The 25,958-nt window shown below is 37.1% G+C and overlaps 1 protein-coding gene across 2 annotated transcripts in view; it reads left to right on the forward strand.

Moving 5' to 3' along the window:
- NAA15 (N-alpha-acetyltransferase 15, NatA auxiliary subunit) overlaps positions 1–24,334 on the forward strand; it is a 39,521-nt gene extending 15,187 nt beyond the window's left edge. Inside the window, exons 3-21 of one of the 2 annotated variants that reach the window (XM_051619902.1) lie at positions 477–581; positions 1,284–1,441; positions 2,782–2,916; positions 3,089–3,242; positions 6,245–6,364; positions 7,032–7,127; positions 7,264–7,370; positions 7,722–7,794; positions 9,587–9,756; positions 10,416–10,568; positions 11,922–12,050; positions 14,154–14,367; positions 15,522–15,715; positions 16,019–16,054; positions 17,402–17,510; positions 18,095–18,193; positions 18,904–19,047; positions 19,977–20,074; positions 22,881–24,334. In XM_051619902.1, the coding sequence (XP_051475862.1) occupies positions 477–581; positions 1,284–1,441; positions 2,782–2,916; positions 3,089–3,242; positions 6,245–6,364; positions 7,032–7,127; positions 7,264–7,370; positions 7,722–7,794; positions 9,587–9,756; positions 10,416–10,568; positions 11,922–12,050; positions 14,154–14,367; positions 15,522–15,715; positions 16,019–16,054; positions 17,402–17,510; positions 18,095–18,193; positions 18,904–19,047; positions 19,977–20,074; positions 22,881–23,081 (2,495 nt within the window). In that variant the 3' untranslated portion in view covers positions 23,082–24,334. The remainder of the gene's footprint in view (positions 1–476; positions 582–1,283; positions 1,442–2,781; positions 2,917–3,088; positions 3,243–6,244; positions 6,365–7,031; positions 7,128–7,263; positions 7,371–7,721; positions 7,795–9,586; positions 9,757–10,415; positions 10,569–11,921; positions 12,051–14,153; positions 14,368–15,521; positions 15,716–16,018; positions 16,055–17,401; positions 17,511–18,094; positions 18,194–18,903; positions 19,048–19,976; positions 20,075–22,880) is intronic. The other variant, XM_051619903.1, reaches the window with a different exon arrangement.
- The last annotated feature ends 1,624 nt before the right edge of the window (positions 24,335–25,958 follow it).

The raw sequence follows: 25,958 nt of genomic DNA on the forward strand, positions 1-25,958 counted from the left end.
AATAGCCTTCTTGTAAAAAAAAGTCCCTAGCTGTATTTTCAGTTGGTTCTTACTTCTGAGTTGAGAGTTTCTTTCCACTGTCTAGAAATGCTTTGTTGGTTTTTTTTTTCTTTGACAACTAGTCTGGCACAGGTGGTGGTTGTGTGGAAGTCTTAGTGTTGTGAATAAGTACTTGAGTGGTTATAATGCTTCTTTACAATAAAAAAATACTTCTCTTCAAAATCTTTGTAGCAGATAATTTTTAGTGCCTTTAAAATAAATGCTGCTTCACTTTTTGGTGGAAGTAGTGCCTGAAGTTTATTGTTGTATGGGATATACTTAAATGCATAATATACCAGTATCTTTTTCCATATGAAAAAGGAATGCAAAATCTAGATGCTGCTGAGTCTGAATTTGCATTTTTACTGTATTTAGAGTTGCTATGTTAAGCATTAAAAACTATGAAAGCAAATAACTGATACTTTTTTTTGTTTTAGAAACCTTGGCAATGAAAGGACTAACATTAAACTGTTTAGGGAAGAAAGAGGAAGCTTACGAACTTGTGCGTAGAGGCCTAAGGAATGACTTGAAGAGCCATGTCTGTATCCTTTTTGAAATACTGCTTTCACTTATGAATGGAAAAGGTTTATTTCTGTGACTATTTGATTTCTAAAATTGTAGCAAAAGTCAGTACCATGAGACTTCAAACTGGAAGTTCAGAATTTTAAATTTTGTTTCCGATTCCTAAGAACATTTTATCTAAGCTGTCCGCAGGGCAGATGCTTTGTGGCCATCCTCGCAGTCACAGTTAGAGGAAATATTATTCTGGCTTGCATTGTATATATGTATTTTTAATAATTTTCTGCAACTATAAACTTGTGGTGGACATTTAAGTATGTGATTTACTTTAAAAACAGTAGTTACCATTACATTTATTTGGACTTGTCATATACTTAGAATGCAGGAAGTGCAAGCACTTCAGTTTTCTCATATAAGCCCTACTCAAAAAGATGTTTGAATAAACCTGATAGTCTTTTCATTGATCCTGTTCCTTGATTTCCTCACCCAGTGTGTAAAGGGTACAGCTTACAGCATATTATATGCATCCTGTACGTATAACTGGCAAACAGTTCTCTGTCTTCAGTTTGCAAGCTGATTCTTTGGACACCTGAGGGGAAGAATTGTAATGATGATAATAATGTTACCGTTTATAACATGGCATAAGAGCTTTTTGCAAACTCTTCTCTCAACACAGTGCTGGATCTCTTTGCTCAAATTCAGTAGACTCCTTAACAGTTATCCAGGTTGGCATGTCTATGGCCTTCTTCAGAGGTCAGACAAAAAGTATGATGAAGCTATCAAATGCTATAGAAATGCACTGAAATGGGACAAAGACAATCTTCAAATCTTGAGAGATCTTTCTCTGCTACAGATTCAAATGAGGGATCTTGAAGGTTACAGGGTAAGTATACATAACTGCAGAAAAAATGGCAAGTTGTTTAATGACATTTTAAAAAAATACACAGATCTAGAGTGTTAAAACTGCCACTCAATACTTGAGAAAAGTAAAAGCAGACATGCTACTGAGCAATTTCTATAAAGTTTACAGATTTCATGGCATATTAAATTATTTAGCACAATGCAGAATTATTTGCTCTTTTAATGCTGCATAATCTAACTGTAGACAACCCCTGGTCTTTATATTATTTCCTTGAAAGGATTTCTGCAAGTAAATGGTAGTGTGATTGGAAGATGACTGTTAACCAGGCAAAGGGATTTACAGCTTTTTAATAACTTTTCCCCATATATCTGCCTTTCCTTTGGATTAGTGGCCACCAGTTTTGTCTTGGCAGTGGGTAACAATACAAAGCAAGCAGTATGATATATGAAGCATGGTATTTTGCTTTCCAGCCAACCTAGGCATTAGTGTCAGCTCCTTTGGATTTGAATATTTCCTTATGTTTCCTGTGAGCTGTAGGATTGTGGTTGTAGAATGCATTAAGGGTTAACTGTTAACATGCTTAGAAGCCAGTAATTAATGACTGATCATACGCTGGTTTCTAAAGAACGTGAATTTACTCTCAAAACTGGAAATAGGTTGTGAAATTATTTTTTTTTTCTTAGCTTTAACTCTGCTACTTCAATATTTTATGTGATCTTCATTCTAATAAAACTGCTGTAACTGGTTTTAGCTCTTTAACGCCTACATCTGACTGGGCATTTTTAGTAGGTAGTAACTTTTTTTCCTTATTTTATATTACTTTTAGGAATCTGTAACATTTTCCTTCAGATTAGAACAGCATGATACCAAGCACATCTGTTGTGTCTTCCAGCTGTAATTACCTTCTTGCCAAAGAATGGGGATATGCTTGCATGATCTGTTTTGCCTAACAACACTTGTCATGATTTTTAATACATTTGTACTTCTAAGGTGAATTTGAAACACAAGTATATAGTAAATGTTCCTGCAACTTGGACCAAATAGCCTTAATTGCATTCTGTTCTTAAGTGGTAAGACAGGAAAGGCATGTGTGTCATGCATTAATGAAGTTAGTCTGACTCATCAGTATTTAGTTGGACATGACATGTTGTTTTCTGTATGCATTTCTTTCATTCAGTCAAGACTCATCACAGTATTTTAAAGTTTATTCTTTTTTTTTATTAATAAATATGTTTGAATGTAGAAAAATAGTGTTTAGGGACATTCTTTAAATACTAGAATACTGAAGACACAGTATTACGTAATAGATTCTACAGAGCATCAGAATAAAGTCAGGTAAATTAGTAGCTACTTTTTTGCAGGAAACAAGATACCAGTTGCTTCAGCTCCGACCTGCACAGCGAGCATCGTGGATTGGTTATGCTATTGCTTACCATCTGCTGGAAGACTATGAAATGGCAGCAAAAATTTTAGAGGAATTTAGGAAGACACAGCAGGTAAGACGAAAACATGGAATTTCTGTATAGATTGCTGCTTAAGCAAAAAAACCCAACACTGCTTCATTTCATGACGTGTAAAACTTTATGCGGTTTCTTTAATCAAATTAATTAAATCCCAAATGCATTCTAGAAGGCTCAGCTTTCTCGTGTGTCTTGCTTTCTTATGTAGACATCACCTGATAAAGTGGACTATGAGTACAGCGAACTGCTGCTGTATCAAAATCAAGTCCTCCGGGAGGCAGGGCTATATAAAGAAGCTTTGGAGCATCTTTGTACCTATGAAAAACAGATCTGTGATAAACTGGCTGTTGAAGAAACGAAAGGTAATTCCTTTTGGAAGCTACATTTGAGTGCTTAGTATGCAATGCAGTGCCTGTACTCTCAGCTCTTCCCATCTTTTGGAACTTAACCTTTGATCCTGGGCTGCATCAAAAGAAGTGTGTCCGGCAGGTTGAAGGAGGTGATTCTTCCTCTCTACTTTGCTGTCAGTAGACCCCACCTGGTGTACTGTGTCCAGTTCTGGAGCCCCCGACAGGAGGGATATGGAGCTCCTAGAGCTAGTCCAGAGGAGGGCCACAAAGATGATCAGAGGACTGGAGCACCTCACCTATGAAGACAGGCTGAGGGAGTTGGGGTTGTTCAGCCGAGAGAAGAGAAGGCTCCAGGGAGACCTCATAGTGGCCTTCCAGTACCTGAAGGGGCTACAGAAAAGCTGGGGAGGGGCTTTTTACATGGGCGTGTGGGGATAGGACAAGGGGGAATGGCTTTAAACTGAATGACAGTAGATTTAGATTAGATATTAGTAGGAGATTCTTCAGTGTGAGGGTGGTGAGACACTGGCACAGGTTGCCCAGAAGAGTTGCGGATGCCCCATCCCTGGAAGTGTTCAAAGCCAGGGTGGATGGTGCTTGTAGCAACCTGGTCCCTGCCCATCCTAGGAGGGTTAGAACTAGATGATCTTTAAGGTTCCCTTCCAATCCACACCATTGTGCGATTTCTACCATTTGTTTTTAGGTTAACTTAATTCTGCTGTGGTAAAGGACTGCTTGTCTTGCAGCTGGTTGGGTACTTGCCATACTTTTCTCCCAGGTTGATAAGACATCAAGCAGAGTAGAGGTATACAGTTCTGAAACTTTTGAGCTGATGAGAGTTTCAGACAGCTAATCCTGAATTGATGTTCTGAAATTCTGTTCTAAGTGGTGTACCCAGATTCATGCTATTATAGCTTTGATAGTGGACACAACAGGGAGACTGCTTGCTGAAAGGGCAGAGTCAAAGTAGAAGGCTTTTAATTGTGTTTGGTCACTCTTGCAATGTATGGAAACAGGCTCTTTAGCTGGACAACCCAAGGTAGGCTTCTGTTATTCTATTACTGTAATTCTACTGTACAATACTGTAACAGAGCAATATAATACTTTAACTTATATTCCATAGTTGGAATTGCAAAGTGATGCAAGTTCGTTCTTACAGCTCTGATAACAGGTGCACTTTTCAAAGCATGTTTTGTTCCTCTTCTGCTTGGTGCTTGTGCAGTCCTGTGAAAGTTCCAATCTACTGAAGGTAGTGCTTGTTCAGAGCCCATGCAGGCATCTCTTTGCATAATCGCTTGAAGCAAAGAGAAGAATCTTAGTTTACTCTGTAATATTATTCATGTATATGTTATAGCTAGCCCTCTATTCCTGCTAACAGCAATCTCACTGTCTTGCAAAAAGAACCTAGGAGTTGAGTAGTGACAGTGTTATGGAAGGTGTGTGGTATTTCCTCAAGGAAAATGATTGCAGATGACTCTCCACTGTTGCTGAATATGTTGCTTTCTTTGCATATAAATGAAAATGGGTGTAGAGGTTGCACTATCACAGGCCATTTTTTCAGACATTAGTAAGAGTTCTGGTTTTGAGGGTGGAAATGTTTTTTGTTTTTTGGGGTTTTTTTTAATTACTTATCTGAGAGATCTCTTGACATACTATGTGTGTGAAGTTTTTGGTGTAGGTCAGAGGCTGGTACTGAAGTAGGATTTTCAAATAGGACTTAACAAAAAGACAAAACCAAAAAGCAAAAAACCCCAGCCAAACAAAAAAACAGCAAAAAAACCCCACCAAACAGCAACAAGTCAAAACAAAACACGAAAGCTTCTATCCAGTTACAGAAAAAAGGACAGAAATACTCCTTGTAGTCTGTGTGCTTTCAACAGGGTACAACTGACAATTATTTTTCAGCACAGCTACTATTGTGTTGGTAGGTCTAGCTTAGCTGCTGTGGCTATTACAGAAGAAGCTGCTAATAAATAAAGTGTTGTCTATGATTTTTAAGTGCATGTGCAAAAGCCATTGTGGGTGAAGTATAACTGAGAAACAGTGAAAATAGTATTGGTATTTGCCACGATTAGATAAAAACAGTAACTTTCACCTCAGAGAAGGTGTTTAGATTTATTTTCCAGATTCTGTCATTCTCAGTGAATAAATTATTGATCTTTTCCCTGTCCTTAAGTTACCCTGTCTGTGGGAAGCAGCATCTCATTACAGAATTGTGTCAGTTGCATGACATAGGGAAGGAGAGAGGTAATGCTGACTCATGTTTTTATCTTGAAACCAGATGAGAAAACCTTACCTTAATCTAGAATGATGCTGAATCACCTCTGGTGTGTAATCTTTTAGTGTCTAACATTTGCCAATAGCAAAGCTTCGTAAAATATGGTTTCTTATTGTGAAATGGGAAATTGACTTTTGTTCCAACTCCAGCATCAGCAAAGATGCTCTTTACAGTTACTAGATCGAGACTGTGCTTTTAACAGTTGTCTTGTAATGAAGTATCATTAAAAGAAAACTTGCTTGCAGAATCTTGAGAATTCATTCATGAGATCAATGGCTTGATTTAAAACATTGAAGTGAGCTTTGTGAAATTCTAGACTGAAGAACCAGTCTTTTATTTGCAGCTTCACAATTTCAATTTGATATTCAAGGTGATACATATATATATGAAGTACCATGGACAGCTTTTAATTGCCTTCTGTAGTAAAAACTGTGCTTAAAGTAACCAGTTACTTCAGTAAGTGAGAATAACAGTGCATCTTGATTTTAAGATTAAATTTTCAAGTCAGTTTCAAGAGTTACTGGCTGAGTTGTAGAATCTTGACTGTAATTGCACCTGTTACCAAAGTAAAAGTGTATCTGTCAGCTAGTTTATGGTGTCACTATTATGATTTCTTCTAAGAAATTAGAATCCTCGTGAAGTTAAGGATTATCTGATCTTCTACTGTGGGGTGATTAATATCGCACTGCTTTAGTATCTCATTACATTAATTTAAAACTGCTTGGATTTCTCACAGGAGAACTCCTGCTTCAGCTTGGCAGACTTGAAGAAGCAGTTGAAGTCTACAAAGGACTGCAAGAAAGAAATCCTGAAAACTGGGCTTACTACAAAGGCCTAGAAAAGGCACTTAAACCAGGTAATAATTTGATATGTTGTAGTAAATAAGCTGTTCCTGCATATTTGGAATTTTTATATTTACTGAAAACTTGTATTGCTTATGATAACAAAACTACTATTTTAGAAGTCCCCATTCAGGTTTTGCTTTTCAGTCATAGTGTGTACATATTTTCATGATGTGTTGTGTTGGTTTTTTTTAAGAAACGCTGGAAGTATTTCTTTTTATTGTTGTTTCTGTGTCTTATGTAAAACCAAAACAACAAAAAACAGAGCAATCTTTTTGTGTGGTTGAAAGAAGATAATTATTTCTTAGAACATAGTTTTGATTTAGAATTTTTCTTCTGTTATCTCTGTTATCTTATGTTGTAGGTAATACATGTTTTGGATAAGCAGGCATGATTCTCCTGAGTGGTTTTCTTTGTTCAAGATTTTTAGCTCAGCGATAATAAGATGGGAACTCTTTAAGATGAGAGATAAGCAGTTAATCTTCCACTGATGAAAGAGGAATTTACGGATACTGAATTCCTTAAATCATTTCGTACAGCAGTTTTAAAAAGAAGAACATGAAAATCAGTCTTCTTTAGGAAGTACATAGCCATTAGTTGCTATATGTAAATCACTCCCCGCCCCCTCTTCCTTTCTTGCCAAAAAGAAAGGGAAATGTAAACTGTAAAATTCTGTTCCAGCTAATATGATGGAGAGGCTAAAGATCTATGAAGAAGCCTGGGCTAAATACCCAAGGGGACTAGTTCCAAGAAGATTACCATTAAACTTTTTGTCAGGTAAGTGCTTTTTTGCTGACCAGGTAGTAATCAGCACTCATGATTCTTAGATACTAATGTTTTAACAGCATAAACCATTTGCAATTGACAAGTAATGTATGGTAAAACAAAATCAACAGGCCTTTTTCCTCTCAAGGTGAAAAATTTAAGGAATGTCTGGACAAGTTTCTAAGGATGAATTTCAGCAAAGGTTGCCCACCAGTGTTCAATACTTTGAGGTCATTATATAAAGACAAGGAGAAGGTAGGTTTTTCCTCCACTTTGAGATTATCTACCTTGTAGCTGTGATGCATTAGAGATAAAGAAACTTAGTTTTCTTCAGTTCTTTCTTGGCACTGTTATATATTGTGGCCTACCACATACCGGGAGGAGATCAAGTACTAGCATACGCAGCCTTGTGCCAAGTTGAAATATGTAGAAAACTATGATTTACTTGCTTATAAGCTTCATAAGTGCTAACCAAGGGAGTTGTATTCCCATCTGTATTGTAATTCTCTTACCAAAAATTACTAGTTTGGGTAGCACTGAGCAGTTCAAGTTCAAATAAAATACCATCTTGCCCACAGTTTTTTTTGTCTTTTCTTGCGTGTGTAGGTGGCAATCATAGAAGAGCTCGTGATAGGTTATGAAACCTCTCTAAGAAGCTGCAGGTTATTTAACCCAAATGGTGAGTGCTAAGACTGGCATACTTCATGGAATAGAGCCTGGTGTACACGTGTGACCATTCAGAAGCAGGGAACCAGTTGGGAGTGAAGACGTTGAGATTATGGGTTTCTTTCCCTTCCCCTGCCATGCAGAACTGAACTATAGCTATCCTCAGAATGGATTTAAGCTGTCAGAGATAAAGTCTGGGCTCAAAATCTAGTCACTTGTTCTAAAAATGTTGCTGGATCTGCATATTGAATCATCTCCTTATGGTTTTGAGTTGAAGTATTCTGTTTTCAAGGCTTGAGTGTATAATTGTTCAGGAAGCTGAAATTTGAAAGCTATGTTTAATCTTTTAATTTCAGAAGTGTCAAAGGAATAGATACTGATAGCACAGTCTTTGTGGGGAGTGGGTTTGGCACTTCTGGTGGGGGCTGGGTTTTTTGTTCTGGGGATTTTGTTTGAGAGTTAAAATGTTGTTTTCCAGGTTTTAACTGGTAACTGTTGCATTGTAAGGTCTGGTTCTACCTGTGCTGAATCCAGCCTCCATAATTTCCTCGCAGTGGTGTTTGTTTAGTCATTTGCCCAAATGCTTTGTAACAGAAAATCTACAAGAAAAACTTTTCTCCTTGGAATAGCAACAGATATAGTCTAGAAATGTTGATAGGTGGATTATAATATATAATAAGCAAGACAGCATGAATGACAATATATGTTAAAACTTTACAGGATAATCCTAATTAACAAAGACATTTTTATTCAAGTTATAACTAGTTACTTCCCTGCTTTGCTGAAACATTAATGCAACACTTCATTATGAATTTCTCATCTAAGTTGCTTGTTACACTTTTCCTGATGAATTTAATGCTATCTGCTACCATATAGACATTCAATACCTGTTTGAATTTGTCCAAACCTTTTAAACGCATTTGTGCTTTTCTGGTTTAGGGAAATGTCTTACTGTTACTTCAGATCCATTCAGTATTTGATCCTAAATTTTATTCAAATAAACCATTTTCTGCTACCTTAAAATGAACAAATGCATATAATTGTTTAAGTTACATCGTAAACTGAAGAACCAGAACCTTTTATTTTAGCAGGACTAGAGCCCCCATACCCTTTCCTTCCTGCCCCTGCAAAATGCTGTGCTTCTTAGTCAGGACTAAGTAGTGAAATGAGCTTTCAAGACTTGGTAGTATTTTGGGTTTCAAACAAAGCTCTCTAACTTTCAAAACTGACTTGTGTATAAGAATGGTTTCTAGGATATGTCTACGCAAACAGTGAAAAGAAATTCATCAAAGGAAGAAATTACATTTCTTTATAGCCTTGAGTTTGGACAGCCAGCCTGTTTTGTTTAAAAATATTAAAGTCTGTGGGTTGAAAGCGTGTAAATGCTGAAGGTACTGAAATCCTTTACATTGTAACTGTGCAACAGTTGTGTTTAGCAGGACTCTTCACTATACTCTTTGTCTAAAACAGTTTTAAATAAGAACTTTGCATCATGCACTAAGCTGCATTAAGGGGACTAGTTGGAACAAAATGCACCTCTCTTCTCACACACTAACTCGTTTTTCCTTTCCCTTAAAACCACAATCTGAGAAGGGAACAGTATATGCCCAGGTCTTGTCAAAACATAGATTTAAAAGTTCATTAACTTAGCTGGACCCATGTGTTTGAAAACACTCCCAGGTCTGTTGTGACAGCTTGATAGAGAGTCAGAATTAATGTAAAGTGGCTATATTTATAGCAGTCTGCTTCTGGCATGTTGTTTTACTAAACTGAACAAAACAACTCCTCCACTTTTTTCCCTCCAGATGACGGTAAAGAAGAACCTCCAACCACTTTACTCTGGGTCCAATACTATTTGGCTCAACATTACGATAAAATTGGACAGCCATCCCTGGCTCTAGAATATATAAATGCTGCTATAGAAAGTACTCCCACTTTAATAGAACTCTTCCTCGTGAAGGCAAAAATCTATAAGGTAAGTTTGGCTTCTTAGTTACCAGTGGTTATTTGTTTGATATGCTGGAAGACTTACTTGTATATATGTCTATATATTTCTATTATGTTTTTGATGAGAACATTAAAGTGTTAAGCTTGTATTAAACAAGACACATAGTTAATCCATGGTGAATTACTCTAGATAAGCTTATTGTTTGGCTGCTTACATTTTTTTAGAACTTACGAACAAGCCCCATGAAGATATGTAAGTCTATAAAGGACAAGTATACTGCAAAACATGAATTTTCAATTTACAATTATATTTTTCATATTAAAAATCACACTAATAAATTTAGTTGGTGTTTTAAATGTCTTTTATATGTTCTTATCTTGCCCTCCACTTCTCATAACTAGTTACAAACAATTTCCCAACTATTACACTGTGATATGGGATACACTGTATCAGAATGGGATTATCCAAACTGTCATTTAAGCATTTTCGGGAGAAACGTCTACTACCTGTTATTCCATGTTGGAGAAGAATAATTTTTCAGCTTTTCTCTTTAAAGATGTGTTGATTTTTTAAAGAAACCTATTTATTAAAAAATGTCTAAAAAATCCCAAGCTAATTAAATTGTGAGCAGGTAAAGCATGTGTGGCTTATAATTACTGATTCTAACTTGGATTTCTCTCTTCAAGCATGCTGGAAATATTAAAGAAGCTGCAAGGTGGATGGATGAGGCTCAGGCTTTGGACACAGCAGACAGATTTATCAACTCCAAATGTGCAAAATATATGTTGAAAGCAAACTCCATTAAAGAAGCAGAAGAAATGTGTTCTAAGTTTACAAGGGTTTGTTGCATTTAACTATAGCTTTTTTGAATAATGTGGAGCTATTTCCTTGTGGAATAACTTTTTGTGTTAACTATGATTTCATCATATTAATTTAAAACTCAAAAGCTTGGATTTGATAACTTTTGCCAGGTAGGAAAAATACAGTATGCCCTTTTCAGAGAACAGCTTTGAAAAAATACATTTCTGAGAAGTCTTTGGATCTAGTGTTGATTTTATAGGATTCTTGAAAGATCTGATGAAGTAGTTAATGTCCTTTTCCCCCCCCCCCCCCCCCCCCCCCCCCCCCCCCCTTCTTTCCCCTCATTGTAATAAGTTAAAGACCAGACTTCTCTTGTCATAAAATTTCTGTGTGGCTAATAGGTGAGAGTCTTTTTGAGATATCTTCCTTTTGTGAACAGGCTTTCATCCATTAAGGCCCGTAATCTCATTTTGATCTTAAGTCTAGTGCTCAAATGCAAACTTCTTAATTAAAAAATAATAATTAAAGAAGACCTCAGTTAAGCATAATGGAAATGGAACTAACAATTTTTCTGGTTTTAAGCTGCCTAAATCAGACTGATTTGAAGTCTGCCTTTCTTTCTCGTTTGGGGCATTCTCCTTACAGTTTCATTAGAATATTATCTGTAATTTTTCCAGCTTTGGTTCTTGGCTGATTACGGAATCACCTGATTTTGCAAGATCAGAGTAAAGTCAGAATGGCTGCATCCACCCCAAGTAGCTGACTTTGACATTAATCTTGAAAGGCATATTTTAAGTTCTACAGATCTGTGCAAGTATATATAAATACCAGATTTGAAAGACAACTGTAATCTACTTTTTTTGAATCGGAAGGTGTCAAAGCTACTAGTATTCCGTTTTGCTTTGCCACTGCTCTCTGGTATCAAGTAGAAACCTGTTACTGCTCAATCAGCAGGTCTCTGAAAGACACAGATGGCGATTTTCATTAAAAACAAATAAATAAATAAAGTATCAGTGTCATTGCAGATGCCAGAACTTTTCTGCCAGTTTTCTGCATGCTGCAATGTGTCATGTGTGCATGTAACATTAAAAACACTGAATGAAAGTCTCTCCTGTCCTAGCAATGAGGAACTGCTACAGTTAAATGTTCAATACCTGGCTATTCATTGTGTGTTTCTGACTCTTCCAGTAAGTGGAATGTAGAGGAATTTTAATTTTTTTAAATTAATGTCCGTTTTAACTGTGGCATTTCTGACTTTCAGGACTCCTGTTTTGAAATTTAGCATTCTTTTTATAGCCTCTCTGTTTGTTTTTTTAATTAGAATGAAATAAATGGCAGTTAACAAATTGAATGAGACTTATATTTTCTTATAATGCTGTTTTTGCTTTTAGGAAGGCACCTCGGCAGTAGAGAACTTGAATGAAATGCAGTGCATGTGGTTTCAGACGGAATGTGCACAAGCTTACAAAGCAATGAACAAATTTGGAGAAGCACTTAAGAAATGCCATGAAATTGAGAGAGTATGTATCTAGTTAAACAGCCTAGGTTGGAAAACAGTAGCTTGAGTTTACTGTGCTAATATGTTTCTTTTCTGAGCAGCAGGACTATAACTTCATGGAGCTTCAGAAGAGATTTAGTTGCATAGTGACTGCTGACGAGTTGATGAAATTGCATTTTCTCCTAAAAATTCTATAGAGTGATTTGAGGACCCAAGAAAGAATGGAAAACTTGGATAAATAATCTTGTTTTTTGGCAGAGTACAAATAGGTATTTCGATACAAACCAGGAGTACATGGCCTTTTAAGTAAAAAAAGACCGTGACTTAGCTGACAAACCCAGCCTTAAAGTAAAGGAAAGATGTTGCCTTGGTTACTGTTAACCCACTGTATTTTAGGGGAGGAGAATAAATGTAAAAAACTGTCCAAAATATTAAATATATTATCCCTTAAAAAATTAAGCTACAATTTAAAATAAGTTATCAAGGCATCTTAAAGTAGAAATTGTATCCAGAAAGAGGGCAAACTTGAACACTAATGGAGATCCATAGTAAAGCAACCAAAAATAATTTAGATGCACAATTTCTAAAAAAAAATATAGCTTTACTTCCTTTTTTTAAGTACATTAGGGTCTAGAGAAAAAAACGACATCTGAAGATGTAAATGCAGTGTGCAAAGAGGAGAACTTAGTAGGAAGCTGCATCTCTTTGCAAATAGAGCAGATTGAGTTTTCAACACTGGTGCTTTTCTGCAGAGGGGCCTATTCTGTGGAATATTCTCAGAAAAAAATCACACAGTGATTCACCAGGACCATATTCTGTTAACATAAATCCTTTCACTATGCTTGGATAAAATCCTTTAATAAGAATTAGTGTAAGAGAGAACTGGGGTTGTCTCGTCTGGAGAAAAGGAGGCTGAGAGGAGACCTGATGGCTCTCTACAGCTACCTGACAGGAGGGTGTAGCCAGGTGAGGTTTGGTGTCTTCTCCCAAGTAAGAAGCAATTAGGACAAGAGGAAATGGCCTCAGGTTGTGCCAGGGGAGGTTTAGATTGGATACTAGGAAAAATTTCTTCACTGAAATGGTTGACAGGCACTGGAACAGGCTGCCCTGGGAAGTCGTAGGATCACCATCCCTGCAGGCATTTCAAAGACCTGTAGATGTGGTGCCTGGGGACACAGTTTAGTGCTGGACTTGCCAGTGCTGTGTTTATGGTTGGACCTGATGATCTTAAAGGTATTTTCCAACCTAGATTATGGATTCTATAAGCAATAAAAGGTCTTACATTGATTATTGCTGCTCCAGAAAGAAATCCTGGAATCATCCACTATAGACAGTGCTGCAGAAACTTCAGTGTTGGTGTGGAGCAGCAGTCAGAAGGACAGTGTTAGGAATTTAGGTGACTGGAGAAGTAGCACTGTTCTTCCGTTATATAAATCTGTCATACTATTTACATCTGAGTATCACACCTCCTTAAAAATGTTAGTAAAATACATGCCATGGAGTAACTTCGACATGAAGACATTGCAACTGGCTTATCATGCTTACTGTTTTATCCTCAGCTTTGACAATCAACAACTGAGCTTAGGATGAAATTGTATGAGATCATGAGTGCATGGAGAGGTTGAAGAGGGGAATGACTTTTCACTGCTTCTCAAACAAAAGAAGGGGACATCAAGTGACAATGAGGAGAACAGATCTTGAACAAAAGTATTTTCTCACACCATGTGTGATTTAAATGTGGAATTCATTGCCACAGTGTTTAATGGAAGTCAAAACAATACTTTAGACTGGAAAAATTAGAGAAGTTAATTGAAGAAAAATTCAACTGCTGTTTTAATACAACAAATGTAGCACCTTTGTCCCTTAAACTGCAAGTGGTCAGACAGTAGTTACTGCTAAGAGATTATGGAATGGTTGAATTTTGCTTCTGGCCTAAGATACTTTCTGTTCACCATACTTTTATTTTTAGAGGGTCTTGTTAAGTCATTTTTCTGAAAGTTAGTGTGTATTTGTCAAACAGGAGGCTTTTACTAAATGATTCCTTTGGGGAGAGTGTATTAAAAAGGTCAAAGTTAGTATCTGATTGTTACTGCTTGCTAAATAATGTTCTACTATGTTGTGTTAGCATTTTGTAGAAATCACAGACGACCAGTTTGACTTTCACACTTACTGCATGAGGAAGATTACCCTTAGGTCTTATGTGGACTTGTTAAAACTAGAAGATGTGCTTCGACAACATCCGTTCTACTTCAAAGCAGCACGAATTGCCATAGAGATCTATTTGAAACTTCATGATAATCCCTTAACAGATGAAAATAAAGAACACGAGGCTGATACAGGTATTCAATCCTCAGGATTTATTAAATATGCAGTTTCACTAATTAATGTATATTTTCTGGAGATCCAGCATTCATACAGTTGTGAACTGTAGTAGCCAAAACAAAGAGTTTTGTCACGGCTCAAAGGAGGCAAATTTTAACTTGGCCTGGGTGTAAAAGTAGATGTTGTATTGAAAGCTCAACTAATACGTGCTTACATTTTGGTAACTGTAAAACTGTTGGTTTTTGTAGTGATAATTGTAATTCTTAAATAAAAACATGTTTGTGTTATGAAATGGCTGAGGAAGTATGAAATTCTCACAGACTGAAGCAGGTATGCTTAGTGGTAGCTCTTTCTAAGCATTTTATCAGTATGGAAAAATTTTAATAGGTAGCAACTTAAAATTTTATCATCTCTTGCTTCTGGTGTAAAAATAATATTTAAATCAATCAGGTTTTTACTTTTTTTCCCCCCTCTCATCTCTGATTGGAGAGCAACTGAAGTGATTATGGCTTGGGGCACCTAAAATGGTATGAATAGAGGTTATTGAAATCCTCAAGAGGACTTGCTCAAGTTTTAGTATTTCAGTTCATTTTTGCGGCTTCAGATTGAAATTAAGACAAGCAAAAGTGTAATAGATTTTCTTGTGGCCACTTTCTGATGTGTCTTAAATTAATTCTCCATGCTTTAATTGGAGGGAGTAGAGGACTGAGTATGAATCAAGCATAAGATGTTTGTAGGGCATGAAAAGCAAAGCCAGAACTGTTATTGCCAAAGTGCAGCCATTTCACCTTATTTTTTGTTAGACCATTTAATTACTACATTAAACATAAATTATTGTGTAATGCCTAAGAAATAAATCCCTGTATATTGGTGTACACTTTTACTCCTGGCACTGGACTTGTGGAGTCATGCAGTAATTACTTTGTCCCACCTTCAGCATATTACACTACTCTTAATTCCTGTTGCCCTGATTTCACAAAGCAATTTGTGATTTATGAAGCAGCTGCATAGACTGTAAAATAATCTGTTGATAGTAAATAAACTTCTATGCAACGGCAGCATTCTTAGTTAGTGGATATGGTTTAGAAAAGATTATATTATCTGACAACTGATTGAGACTGCTAAAACCAGAGAGTATTCATGTCTAATATTGCCCTTTGCATGTGTACAGCAAATATGTCTGACAAGGAGCTAAAGAAGCTACGAAATAAGCAGAGAAGAGCGCAGAAGAAAGCACAGCTAGAGGAGGAGAAGAAGAATGCTGAGAAAGAGAAACAACAAAGGAATCAGAAAAAGAAGAAAGATGATGATGATGAAGAAATTGGAGGACCGAAAGAAGAACTTATTCCTGAGAAGTTGGCAAAGGTGCTTACTAGTGTAATAATAAAGTTGTAGACATTACTAGGAAAGTTACAGTGAGCACACAACACAGTCTGAAAGCCATTCACGTAAATTGTTTTTTGTATGGCTTCTCTTCACAGGTGGCATTTAAAAAAATAATTATTTTCTAGGGATAATTTGTTGGATATGCTGTCAGTAATGGGATGAAATCACAGCTTATGTGGCTAGTTATCAAAGGCAGTGATTGAAGCCATAGACAATTGTTACAGGTGGAGTTAATCTTCATGTGTATATTGCACTAACTTGTTGATTATACCCTATTTCTAGTTGATCGGATGGAAGTCTTTGTATTCTGTATGTAAGGTGATTATCATTCACTCTTTATGTCCCATAATATTTTTTTTATTTATTAAGCATAAACAACCTGTGAAAGAGGAGACATTGAAACACCATATGCTTTAACAGCATTTGTTTGCATTTGTTTTGAATGGGGGGTGGGGAAGAATCAAGAAGGTGTTGAAAGCTGAGAAAGTAAAGTGACTTTAAAAACTTGACCAGTCATTTAGTAATATTATTGGTATTCCCATTGTTTAGGTCACTGGTTGCCATGCTAGTTCAGATTGAAATGGTTGCAAGACAGAGGGATAAAGTTATGGGATATCGCAGGAAAATCTAGGCAGTCCCCAAGATAATAGGGAATAGTTGCAGTTGTATAATGCATTCTTTTGGCAAATCCTCCCTAATTATATTACAAATTTAATGGCAGAAACACGGTACAGACACTTCCCAGTGCCAGAAGACCATTTCAGACATAGTTCACTTGCAAACAGTTTTCCTGAAACATTTGCCTCTGTATGTCTTTGGAAGATATGTAGCTCTGGCATTAAAGCCAAAGTTCATCTTTGCACTCTGTTTTATTATAGGTTCCAAATAGTTTAAGCGCACAGTTGTGAATCATATATGCAAACTCATAACAGCACATGATTGGTGCATATTTTAATTAAAACTACTGTAGTATATGGTTAGCAGGAACTCCATAAGGTGTCCGTCGTTGTCTTCAACTTAGTCATTTGCCATGAAGTGTATTGCTTCAATGTTACTAAGTTGTTATCAACAGACAACAATTAAATTATGTATCTGATTCTTAGAGAGTAGCTTATGTTCATAAAAATGTAAATCTGAAAGACAACAGACAGTTCTTGGTCAAATTATCCCTCATTTCTAGATGCAAGAGATCTGTCTGTAAAGAACCCTTGCACAGAATTAATTTGTGTTAAAGCTGTCCATTCACTGGCTTATGCTAGCTAAGACTTGGAGACCATGATCAATTTCTAGTTACTTCAAGCTTGCTGTTAGTGTCTTGGCTGGGAATGTCACTGTGCCCTGGCAGCTTTCAGGAACATGTCTGAAGCTCACATGAACAGACTCTGCCATAGGCATAAAGCGATTATTTACCAAGATCTTGGGCCACATATGTAGAAAATGTAATTGGTAACCATTGTAAAGCAGGTTTTTAGATTCGACAGTTTGTGTTTAGGCAGCAGTATTGAGTGAAAGATGCAAAATTTGCAACAAGAGGATCTAAGCATCTTAGGCATTGCTTTATGACAGTAACTCTAATGTGACTCAGAAGTAGCTAGTTCTGTTGTTGTAGAGTTCATAGGTTTAAACTTTGTGACTTAGTGGTGTGTCTCTTCCTTGAATCCGCAGGTTGAAGCACCTTTGGAAGAAGCCATTAAATTTTTAACACCCCTGAAGAATTTAGTGAAGAACAAAATAGAGACACATCTTTTTGCCTTCGAGATTTATTTTCGAAAAGGTAGGTAAGAAAACTCAGGAAAACAAGCAATTTGTGGTTCATAAAGATGCATATTAGAATTGAAGTAAAAATTATTTATGAGATCTGGGGAGTCAGTCCCTGTCAAGACACACAACTTTCCTTTGGACTGACACCCCAGCCATGAGAAGTCTGTGAGAATTGAAAGTTTGAACATTTGATGATTATCCAGTTTCTTTGCTGTGTTTTAATCTACAAGCAATGAGACTGTTGCTAATTCTCACAGCTTGCATTTGCCCTAATTACTTGTTTGTATTTATAGTTTGCAGAACTACACACTGAGAAGTTGTGTACAGTTGCAAATGAGAACTTTTGAAACACTTGACTTTTAATTCTTGTATCAGTTAAATATTATCCTTTAAGAACTTACTGTGTTCAAATTTACCTGCTAGTTTAACAGGATTAATCTGCTGGTTTAAATAAACATGTTAGAAAAAATGGCTGTTGCAGTACACTCGGCTTTAACTTCTGATAATTCTAATTTCAAACACTAAATACCCCTGCAAACAAGTGTAGCGAGTTCCAACCACAAGTTTTTGACCATTTGCTGATTCTTTATTGTCCAGAGAAGTTCCTTCTGATGCTTCAGTCTGTGAAGAGAGCCTTTGCTATTGATTCTAGTCATCCTTGGCTTCATGAGTGTATGATTCATCTCTTCAGTAGTGGTATGTATCTGACTTCATCTGTACATGCTGCCACATGATGCCTAACCTACATTAAGTCACTGATTTTTAGTTTGTAGACTGCTAGCACAATTAATTCAAAATATTTAATACACATAAAGCTTTTCTGAAAACTGATTCATGCTAAAATTAACTATTTGTTATGACTGAAGCTGCATTTAGTAGTTGCTCCAACCAGTACTAGGAAGTCTTTTCAAGACTGAGTATATAGTGAATCCCTGAAAGACTGAGTGAAGAAATGGGAACTGCAGTGTGAGGAATCTGGCTTTCTACTGGCAGCCTGTGTCAAGAAGGCTTAGAATTCTGGCCTTTTCATTAGAAGGCTGGAAGGATTCTTTTCCTTCCCTTGCCCCAAAGGTCACCTTTCCTGTTGATGGCTACAGACTGGATGCATTCAAGAACAGCCTTCTAAGCCTTCTTTGAGCCTAATAGCTTTTAATCAGTAACGGGGAGTGTATTGTAGTAAAAAGGCTTGTCTTTTTCCAAGCATCAGCTGTCACAGTTAAAACTTTTTCCAGCCAGATCCAGTTATTTGCCTTTTTGAACTGTATGCATCTTCCTCTGAGTTTTGGAGGTTTTTGCCAATCATATTAATAATGTAAACATGACAAATACTAAAATAAATGTATAAAGTGATTTTTTACTGTGATTGCCTGTGCTTACCTCTGTTAACCTCTTTTCCATTTCAACAGTATCTGAAAGTAAGGATCTGCCTGATGCAGTTAGAACAGTGTTAAACCAAGAAATGAATCGGCTTTTTGGAGCAACTAATCCAAAGAACTTCAATGAAGCTTTCCTTAAAAAGAACTATGACTCACTACCACATAGATTATCAGGTATTTTTTCCTTTATCCTTTTTCTGCCCTGATTTTTTATTTTCTGTGTTTATCTAGCAGTGACATCTCAGGATCAGCATCAGTGATGTAAAAATCACTCTTTCTATCAGGAATGCTTTTCTTTTCTCAGTTTGTGGTTTTGTGATCACATGACCACCAGGTTGTCTGGTTTTTTTTGGTGTAGTTTTTTGTTTTGGTTTGGTTTGGTTTTGGTTTTTTGATACGTGTATTTGAAGAGGCTGTGTGCTCAGCAGGCCAGGTAATGTCCAGAGGTAGTGGTCTGCCTAACAAGAGGAGCTTGGATGATGCTGGTAGCCTGTTATGAAAGGCTCTGTCAATAGTCACCATGTGTAACAGTGGGTACCACATGGGAAACAGGATGTAGACCACCCAGGGGAGCAGCAGTACTGCTGTGGGTCAGTCAGGGCTTGGACCTGGCCGCAAAAACCAGAAAGTTTATTTCTGCATCTTAACTGCCGTCAAGTTTCTTAAACCACATCTGTGCTGTGGGATTTGGAACTGTGTCCTGGTTGTGTCCTGACACTACATTGTAACAAGAGCTCTGTGTGCACATCTTTTCTGTGCCCTGGTTTCTGTGTGAAGCAGTGGTGCTGAAGGGAACTGTGGTGTGTTGCAGTAGGTCTGATTTGTTACGTTCATTGCCTGGGATTCCATGGTAGACTGCAAAATGCTTCTACCCTGGGTTTAGACAATGCCTGGCTGTTGTAATATTTTGTTTGGTGTTGAATAGTACACTTAAAGCTAGCCTTCTGTATCTTCAGATGTCAACCTTGAATGCTCCCAGTGATTCTGTTTTGAACTACTACTGTAGCATTCATTATCCCCTTTTAGTCATTATCTCTTTGGTTTGTCTGTAAGATGCTTTTGGTCATTCACTGGGTGATGAAGCTTATTTTTTCCTCCTGTAGCTGCCAAAATGATGTACTATTTAGATCCTTCCAGTCAGAAAAGGGCAGTGGAGCTGGCGATGGCCCTGGATGAATCCCTCATTAACAGAAATCTTCAGGTAATAGATGCTTATAAATAGTAAACAACTTTTGGTAAATCTGTGGAAGCTTTACACAAATTTCTGCTGTAAGAAGAAGCTGAAATGATTGCTGTGGCTTACAGTAAGGAGGTTGGGTTGTCACGTGAGAGAAACGGGCATCAGGTTCATCTGAACTGAAACATTAAATGTCCTTTCTGCACATGTAAATTAATTTAGTTTTGTCATAATATGAAAATAGCTACTTAGCAGCAGAAACCATGTTACTGCTGTGGGCAATGGCAAAGCTTATTAAACGCAAGAGAATTCACATGGCAAAAGATGCTGAAGCTCCCCACTAGGAAGGTGCCTGAGCTTTAGCTGTTACACATGCAACGGTTCACAAGAAAAAGAGTAGCTTAGGAGTGGCTCAGACTCTGTGAAAGCTTTCCATGTTCATCCCCCTGCAAGCTGCCTCAATTATCTTAAGTTTAATAGAAGATGCATAAGCACATTTTGGCCTTGTATGTAGTTAAGTAAAAAGCTTACCAAATTTTGAAACTGTTCCATTCTGGTGGTCATGGATAATCTCCCCATGCCGCTGCAACTGTTGCCCTCCTCCCCTCAACTTCATCTAGGAGGGCCGTCAGTTCTGACTTGCGACTCAAAGTGTTCAAGAAGAAGTGATTGGTTTTTTAGGGTCTTCAAATGTTTTTTATAAACAATTAATAAACATGTTTCTTTCTTCCTATGACCACACATTGGCAGAACCTTAACTGACAAAGCAGAGATGAGATAAAATGTTCTTTTCTTTATTCTGTTTTTTTATAAACTATTTCTGTATCCCTGTCGAACGGTTTCCTTTGACATCACTGTGAGTGTCCAGCACATTTAATTAGAGAGAGATTCCTTGGCAGGCCAAGTGAACTTTAGGACATTTCATTTCTCTCAGTTCCACTGGCACTTTATTCTTTATTGTGCTCTTTATGTCTGTAGACTAATTTTTTTTAGATCTATTGCAAGTAACATTGGTGAACTTTCTAGTAAAATTCTTTTGTGAGCAAAAATGAGCATTTTCAGAAAAACCCCATCCCTTTGGGAAACATACTAGGTTCAGCAGAGCTTTAACTGGGAAGGATTTTAAGTTCACAGTAGAACTTTTTGATTAAATGGAGGGGAAAAAAGAGACAAGAAAAGACAATTTGCCAAGATTTATAAACTTGCTTAGGATGTTAAAGATTCAGATCCTTTCTCCAGCTGATCTGGCTATGGGACACAAGTCATGTCTTTTATATCCTAACTACGTATTTAGCAGTTTTCATAAACTGTTTTCTTGGTTTTGGGGTTTTTTGTGTATATTACTCTTTGAGCAGTCTCAAAGACCTTAAGGTAGATTATTGATAGATTTAGGAAACAAAAAAAAATTGCATTGCCTTCAATATCAATCTTTTTGCCTCATAGCTGTGTTTTTTGCCTGAGAGTGGGAATCATGGGAATTGGACTGGGGAAAGATTAAAACATAACCAAAATTGCTTGGTTGTTTTAGAGGTGTTACCTTGGTAGAGCTACAAGAAACATTTACTGACTTGGCAGTGAGGATACATGTAGCACGGTGATAAGACAAACAGCTCAATTTAAGCATTCTTGGTGCCAACATAAAGAGTTGGAGTTCTCCTGAAAGTGTCCTAAGAAAGTGAGAATCTGAAGGAGTCAGGGCATTCATTGAAAGGCACTCTCGCATGCAGAGAGATCAAACTTAATACATTTCATTTTAGTAAAGACCAGCTGTCTCAGGGCACGTTGCAGCCATAAATGTAGATATATTTGACCTTCTGGATGCCAGGGTTGCAGAGAGCTAATGTGAGGAAAAGGGGTTGTTGGGGAGAGCTTCATAAACCCAAAGCAGGAGGACAGAGTACAGTTAAATCTCAATACACAGAACAAATACAAGCTATAGTAAAGGTCAGAGGAGTGGAAGAAGACAGGCTTACTCTGCTGATACTGCCATACAGGACGTGAACGAGTGTTAAATGCGGCCAGGCTTTAGTGAAGCTCAGTAGGTCTCTTTCTCATGCTTGGAATGCAACTTGAAAAAACCAGGAAATCTCCTTTTTCTATTTTAAATCATGAAGAAAAATTGATATGAAACTGCAGATACAGCTGAAGAATGTGATAATATCTGAGTAATTTGGTTTCATTCACTAGTTACAGAGACACTTCAGTAAGTCACATATCCTTTAATTTTAAAAGCAGGGTTTTTTTCCTTGCCAGAAATGTTTTCACATCTAATTATGGTTATTCATCTGATGCTATTTTTATTATATTCTACAATTCTTCTAATTCTATCTGAAAACACTGTCACAAAAGTATTATTAGGAAATTATAGTATAATTTTTGGATTAATGGTTTTTATTTGTGAACACCACAATTCAAATGTGTGACATTTATTGCTGAAATGTTCCGTGTATCCCAAGATTGGAGGTAGAGGGGCAGCTGGGGACTACAAGCCCAAAAAACCTTTTAGTTGCAAGTAAGTCTGGTTCTTGGTTGCCAACTAGTAGGAATCAGTTTTATTTATTTATTTTAAATAAGGAACAGGTGACAAATTAGTATTTTGATTTTAAGTTGAGATTTCTAGCTGTTTTTAAAATCTCTCTTTAAACTGGATTCTTTCAAATCAGAGTACACTGGTATGTGATGCTGTGTCTAGTTAAAGTGTTGATACTGACAGAAACCTGCAAACAATACTTGGAGGTTTTTTTCTTTGCAGTGTTGTATTTCTGGTTTGTGAGTGTTCAGATGAATGTTTAAGAAACCATAACACTTCTTTATTTTTCTCTTTAATTAGACTTGTATGGAGGTATTAGAAGCTTTATGTGACGGTAGCCTTGGAGACTGTAAAGAAGCATCTGAAACTTACAGAGCAAATTGTCATAAGCTTTTCCCTTATGCTTTGGCTTTCATGCCCCCTGGCTATGAAGAGGATATGAAGATCACAGTTAACGGAGATAGTTCTGCAGAACCTGAAGAACTGGCCAATGAAATATGAACAACTTTATTGGGAAAAAAAATTACATTGGACCATATCTGGTGTATAATATTTTTGTCACGCACCTGCTGAATTGTTCTAACTTACACAGAGAACAGAAGGAAAAAAAAATGTTGCCTTCAAATAGTTTTACTTTTTTTTTTTTTATCCTGCTGACAAAGAATATATATAAAATATCTAACATATTACTGGATATAGGTTGTTCGGTTTCTTAAAAATTAAAAGCTGCTGAAATTGAAGAAAAAAACCCCTTCTCCTTACCTAGCTACCCATGTTTTTAAACTAATTTATATGAAATCTGGAGGTGTACAGCCCTCAGAGCAGGTGTGTGGCAGAAATATTACTTTAAATTTGTCTTGTGAGATTACTGTTATCTCAGACAGCAAAAATGCTGTTTTAGCACTGGATTCTTTCACTGAGCACAAAGAGTTGTTGGGGCTTTAGCATCTGACTGATTTTGATACGGGGATGATTCTGTCCATAGGAAGAAGTACACAATGTGAATCAGAACATACAGAGAAACCCACAACATACGTGTTGTGTTGTGGATGCTGGGACATACGGATATCAAGCAGAATTAAGAAACATAGTGTGTTCAATAAGCTTGTTGTGTCTCTGAAACTCACTGTACACGATCAGTTTGGTGTTCTTGCACCACAGTTTTTAACTGAAGGAACCAGTTAAAACTCTCTCTTTGAATTAAATCTGGGGGGCGGGGTGGGGAGAATCAACATTGCTGTTCTTGAGATGAACCTATCAGCATAGGTTGGCCAAACTTTTCAAAACTGTAATGCAAGAACCAAATAAAATTATGCACTGTGATGTGGCACCAACTAATTAGAAAGATAGCATGTATTTTTCACGTAGAGTGAAAACAGAATGAGAACATACTATGGTTTGAAGTTGCAAAGAGAAGAACTCCTGACTACCATTTTGACTGATCAAGAGACTAATAGTTTAAAACCTCAGCAGGCCTTGTTCACGTTATGCAGAAAAAATTAAAGTGCTGCAGTTTAGATACCTCTGGAACTTTTCCACAGTGTCACAGGTTTGTAATACTTGAAGCCCTACATTTCTAAGAATATATTTCTTGCTCAGTTGTTTCAGGCAAGCCCAAGACTTTGTAACGTTTAAGGGGCCCAAGATTTTTTTTCAATAACAGACCAGCTTCTTATTCCTGCAGTTACAGATGTAATTTCCTTTGTCGAACATAAGGTACCAAATATAATGCAATAAAATGTTTTGAAAAACAATTGTGTGAATATTTAAACCAATCTCTGTTGTACTTTGAAAATTAATGGGTTCACTAGAGCGCAGCTCAGGGTTGGCTTTCTGTGCTGTCCAGTTACAATAATAATGTCACTGCTGACGGGTGGTTGTTGAGTATAAAGTGCAAATGCATTATATGTAAATACCGAATGTCTGGGAAGTCCTATAACACAGAATGCTCTACTACGTGGCTTTTCAGTTCCACCAATGTTAATGTTGAATTTTATTTTCCAAGTCAAGCTTCAGTCTACAAGTCTACTCTGTTAATAATATAGATAAGTGCTCAAATGTGTTTTTTTTATAGGCTCATATGAAAAACAGAGCAGAAAATAAAATACAGCTTATAAAGTGAGTGCCTTCTTTGCTGCAGGAGTTCAGTTACAGAGTATCTGTCATGTGGATACACAGCCTTCCACTTCCGCATAATGGCAATTCAGTGACTGACAAATACAGTTAAGAAATCCAGGAAGACTTGTTGGGGTTTGTAGTTTTCTAAGTGTCAGAAGAACAGTTCTTTGTTTCTTGAATATTCAGCACCACTTTCTTTTCACGGTTAGACTGTCGTTGTGTGTGTTTGCAGTGTAGTTCATGTCAGAAATGTAAGTTGTATTGCTATATTTGTGTATTTATTCTGCTGGGCTTTTAGGGGCTAGAATACCTATAGAGCCTTTAATTGACTCTGGTATCTATGTCTAGATCTCAGTCCTTTCTGCAGCCTGAGATTCTTGGACTGCATGTCTTCTGCAACTACTGAAGATGGTTCAATCTTGCCTACACAAGCTATGAGCTTTTGGCCTTGCCTCTGAGTATTGCTGCCGTTTTCTTGGCTTCCGATGCTTAGCTGGAGGCAGATGAGTGCTCACTCTTTTTAACAGATTGTGAACTGCATCAGGCAATTTTTAAATTTTTTTTTTCCAAATTCTGTTTTTTGGGTGCTGCCTATAAACGGGATTGTTTCCTTTTTCACTGCCTATTCTTGTGTTGAAATAGAAAAGCAAGATGTTGCTTGTTATTTTCAATTGTGCAAGTAGGAGAGGATATTTCTGTGGGCCTTCCAGAAGCCTCCATGTCACATGTACTGTGATTTCCCCAAGGGCACTTCTTCGTAACCTTGCAGAAAGGCATCCCTAGTGCTTCAGAGATGATGCTTATGGATTAGAGAGGTTTCTCATCCCCTTGAAGAGGACTGCATTTTCAGGAAATGAAACTAAGACGAGTTTACCTGAAGAAGGTTTTTTAATTGGCGAAGGAATTGTTATTCATTCTCCTTTGCATCTCTGCTGTTAGATGCAATGCTAACTTCTGTGGAAGAGTTTTTAAGAGCTGAAAATGAAGTTATAGTCCAATGCATTGAGTCTTGTGAAGCAGTAGCACAGAGTGGCACACTGCAGTGGAAACTTGGTTCTGGAATTGTTATCATTCCTGCTTGGCTGCCAGCACAGGTGAGCAGGGATTGGAGTCATGCTCAGAGTGGCCTAGAACACGGGCTTACTAATGATGTGATTGCATTAGATGCTTAATGATTTTCTCTGGATAAAGATGTTTCCACCATCAGTGGAGCCACTGCTGATGACATATTTCATGGGTATCTTCCTGGGGCAAAAAAAT

Source organism: Apus apus, chromosome 4, assembly GCF_020740795.1.
Source record: "Apus apus isolate bApuApu2 chromosome 4, bApuApu2.pri.cur, whole genome shotgun sequence".
In the NCBI taxonomy this organism is placed as follows: domain Eukaryota; kingdom Metazoa; phylum Chordata; class Aves; order Apodiformes; family Apodidae; genus Apus; species Apus apus.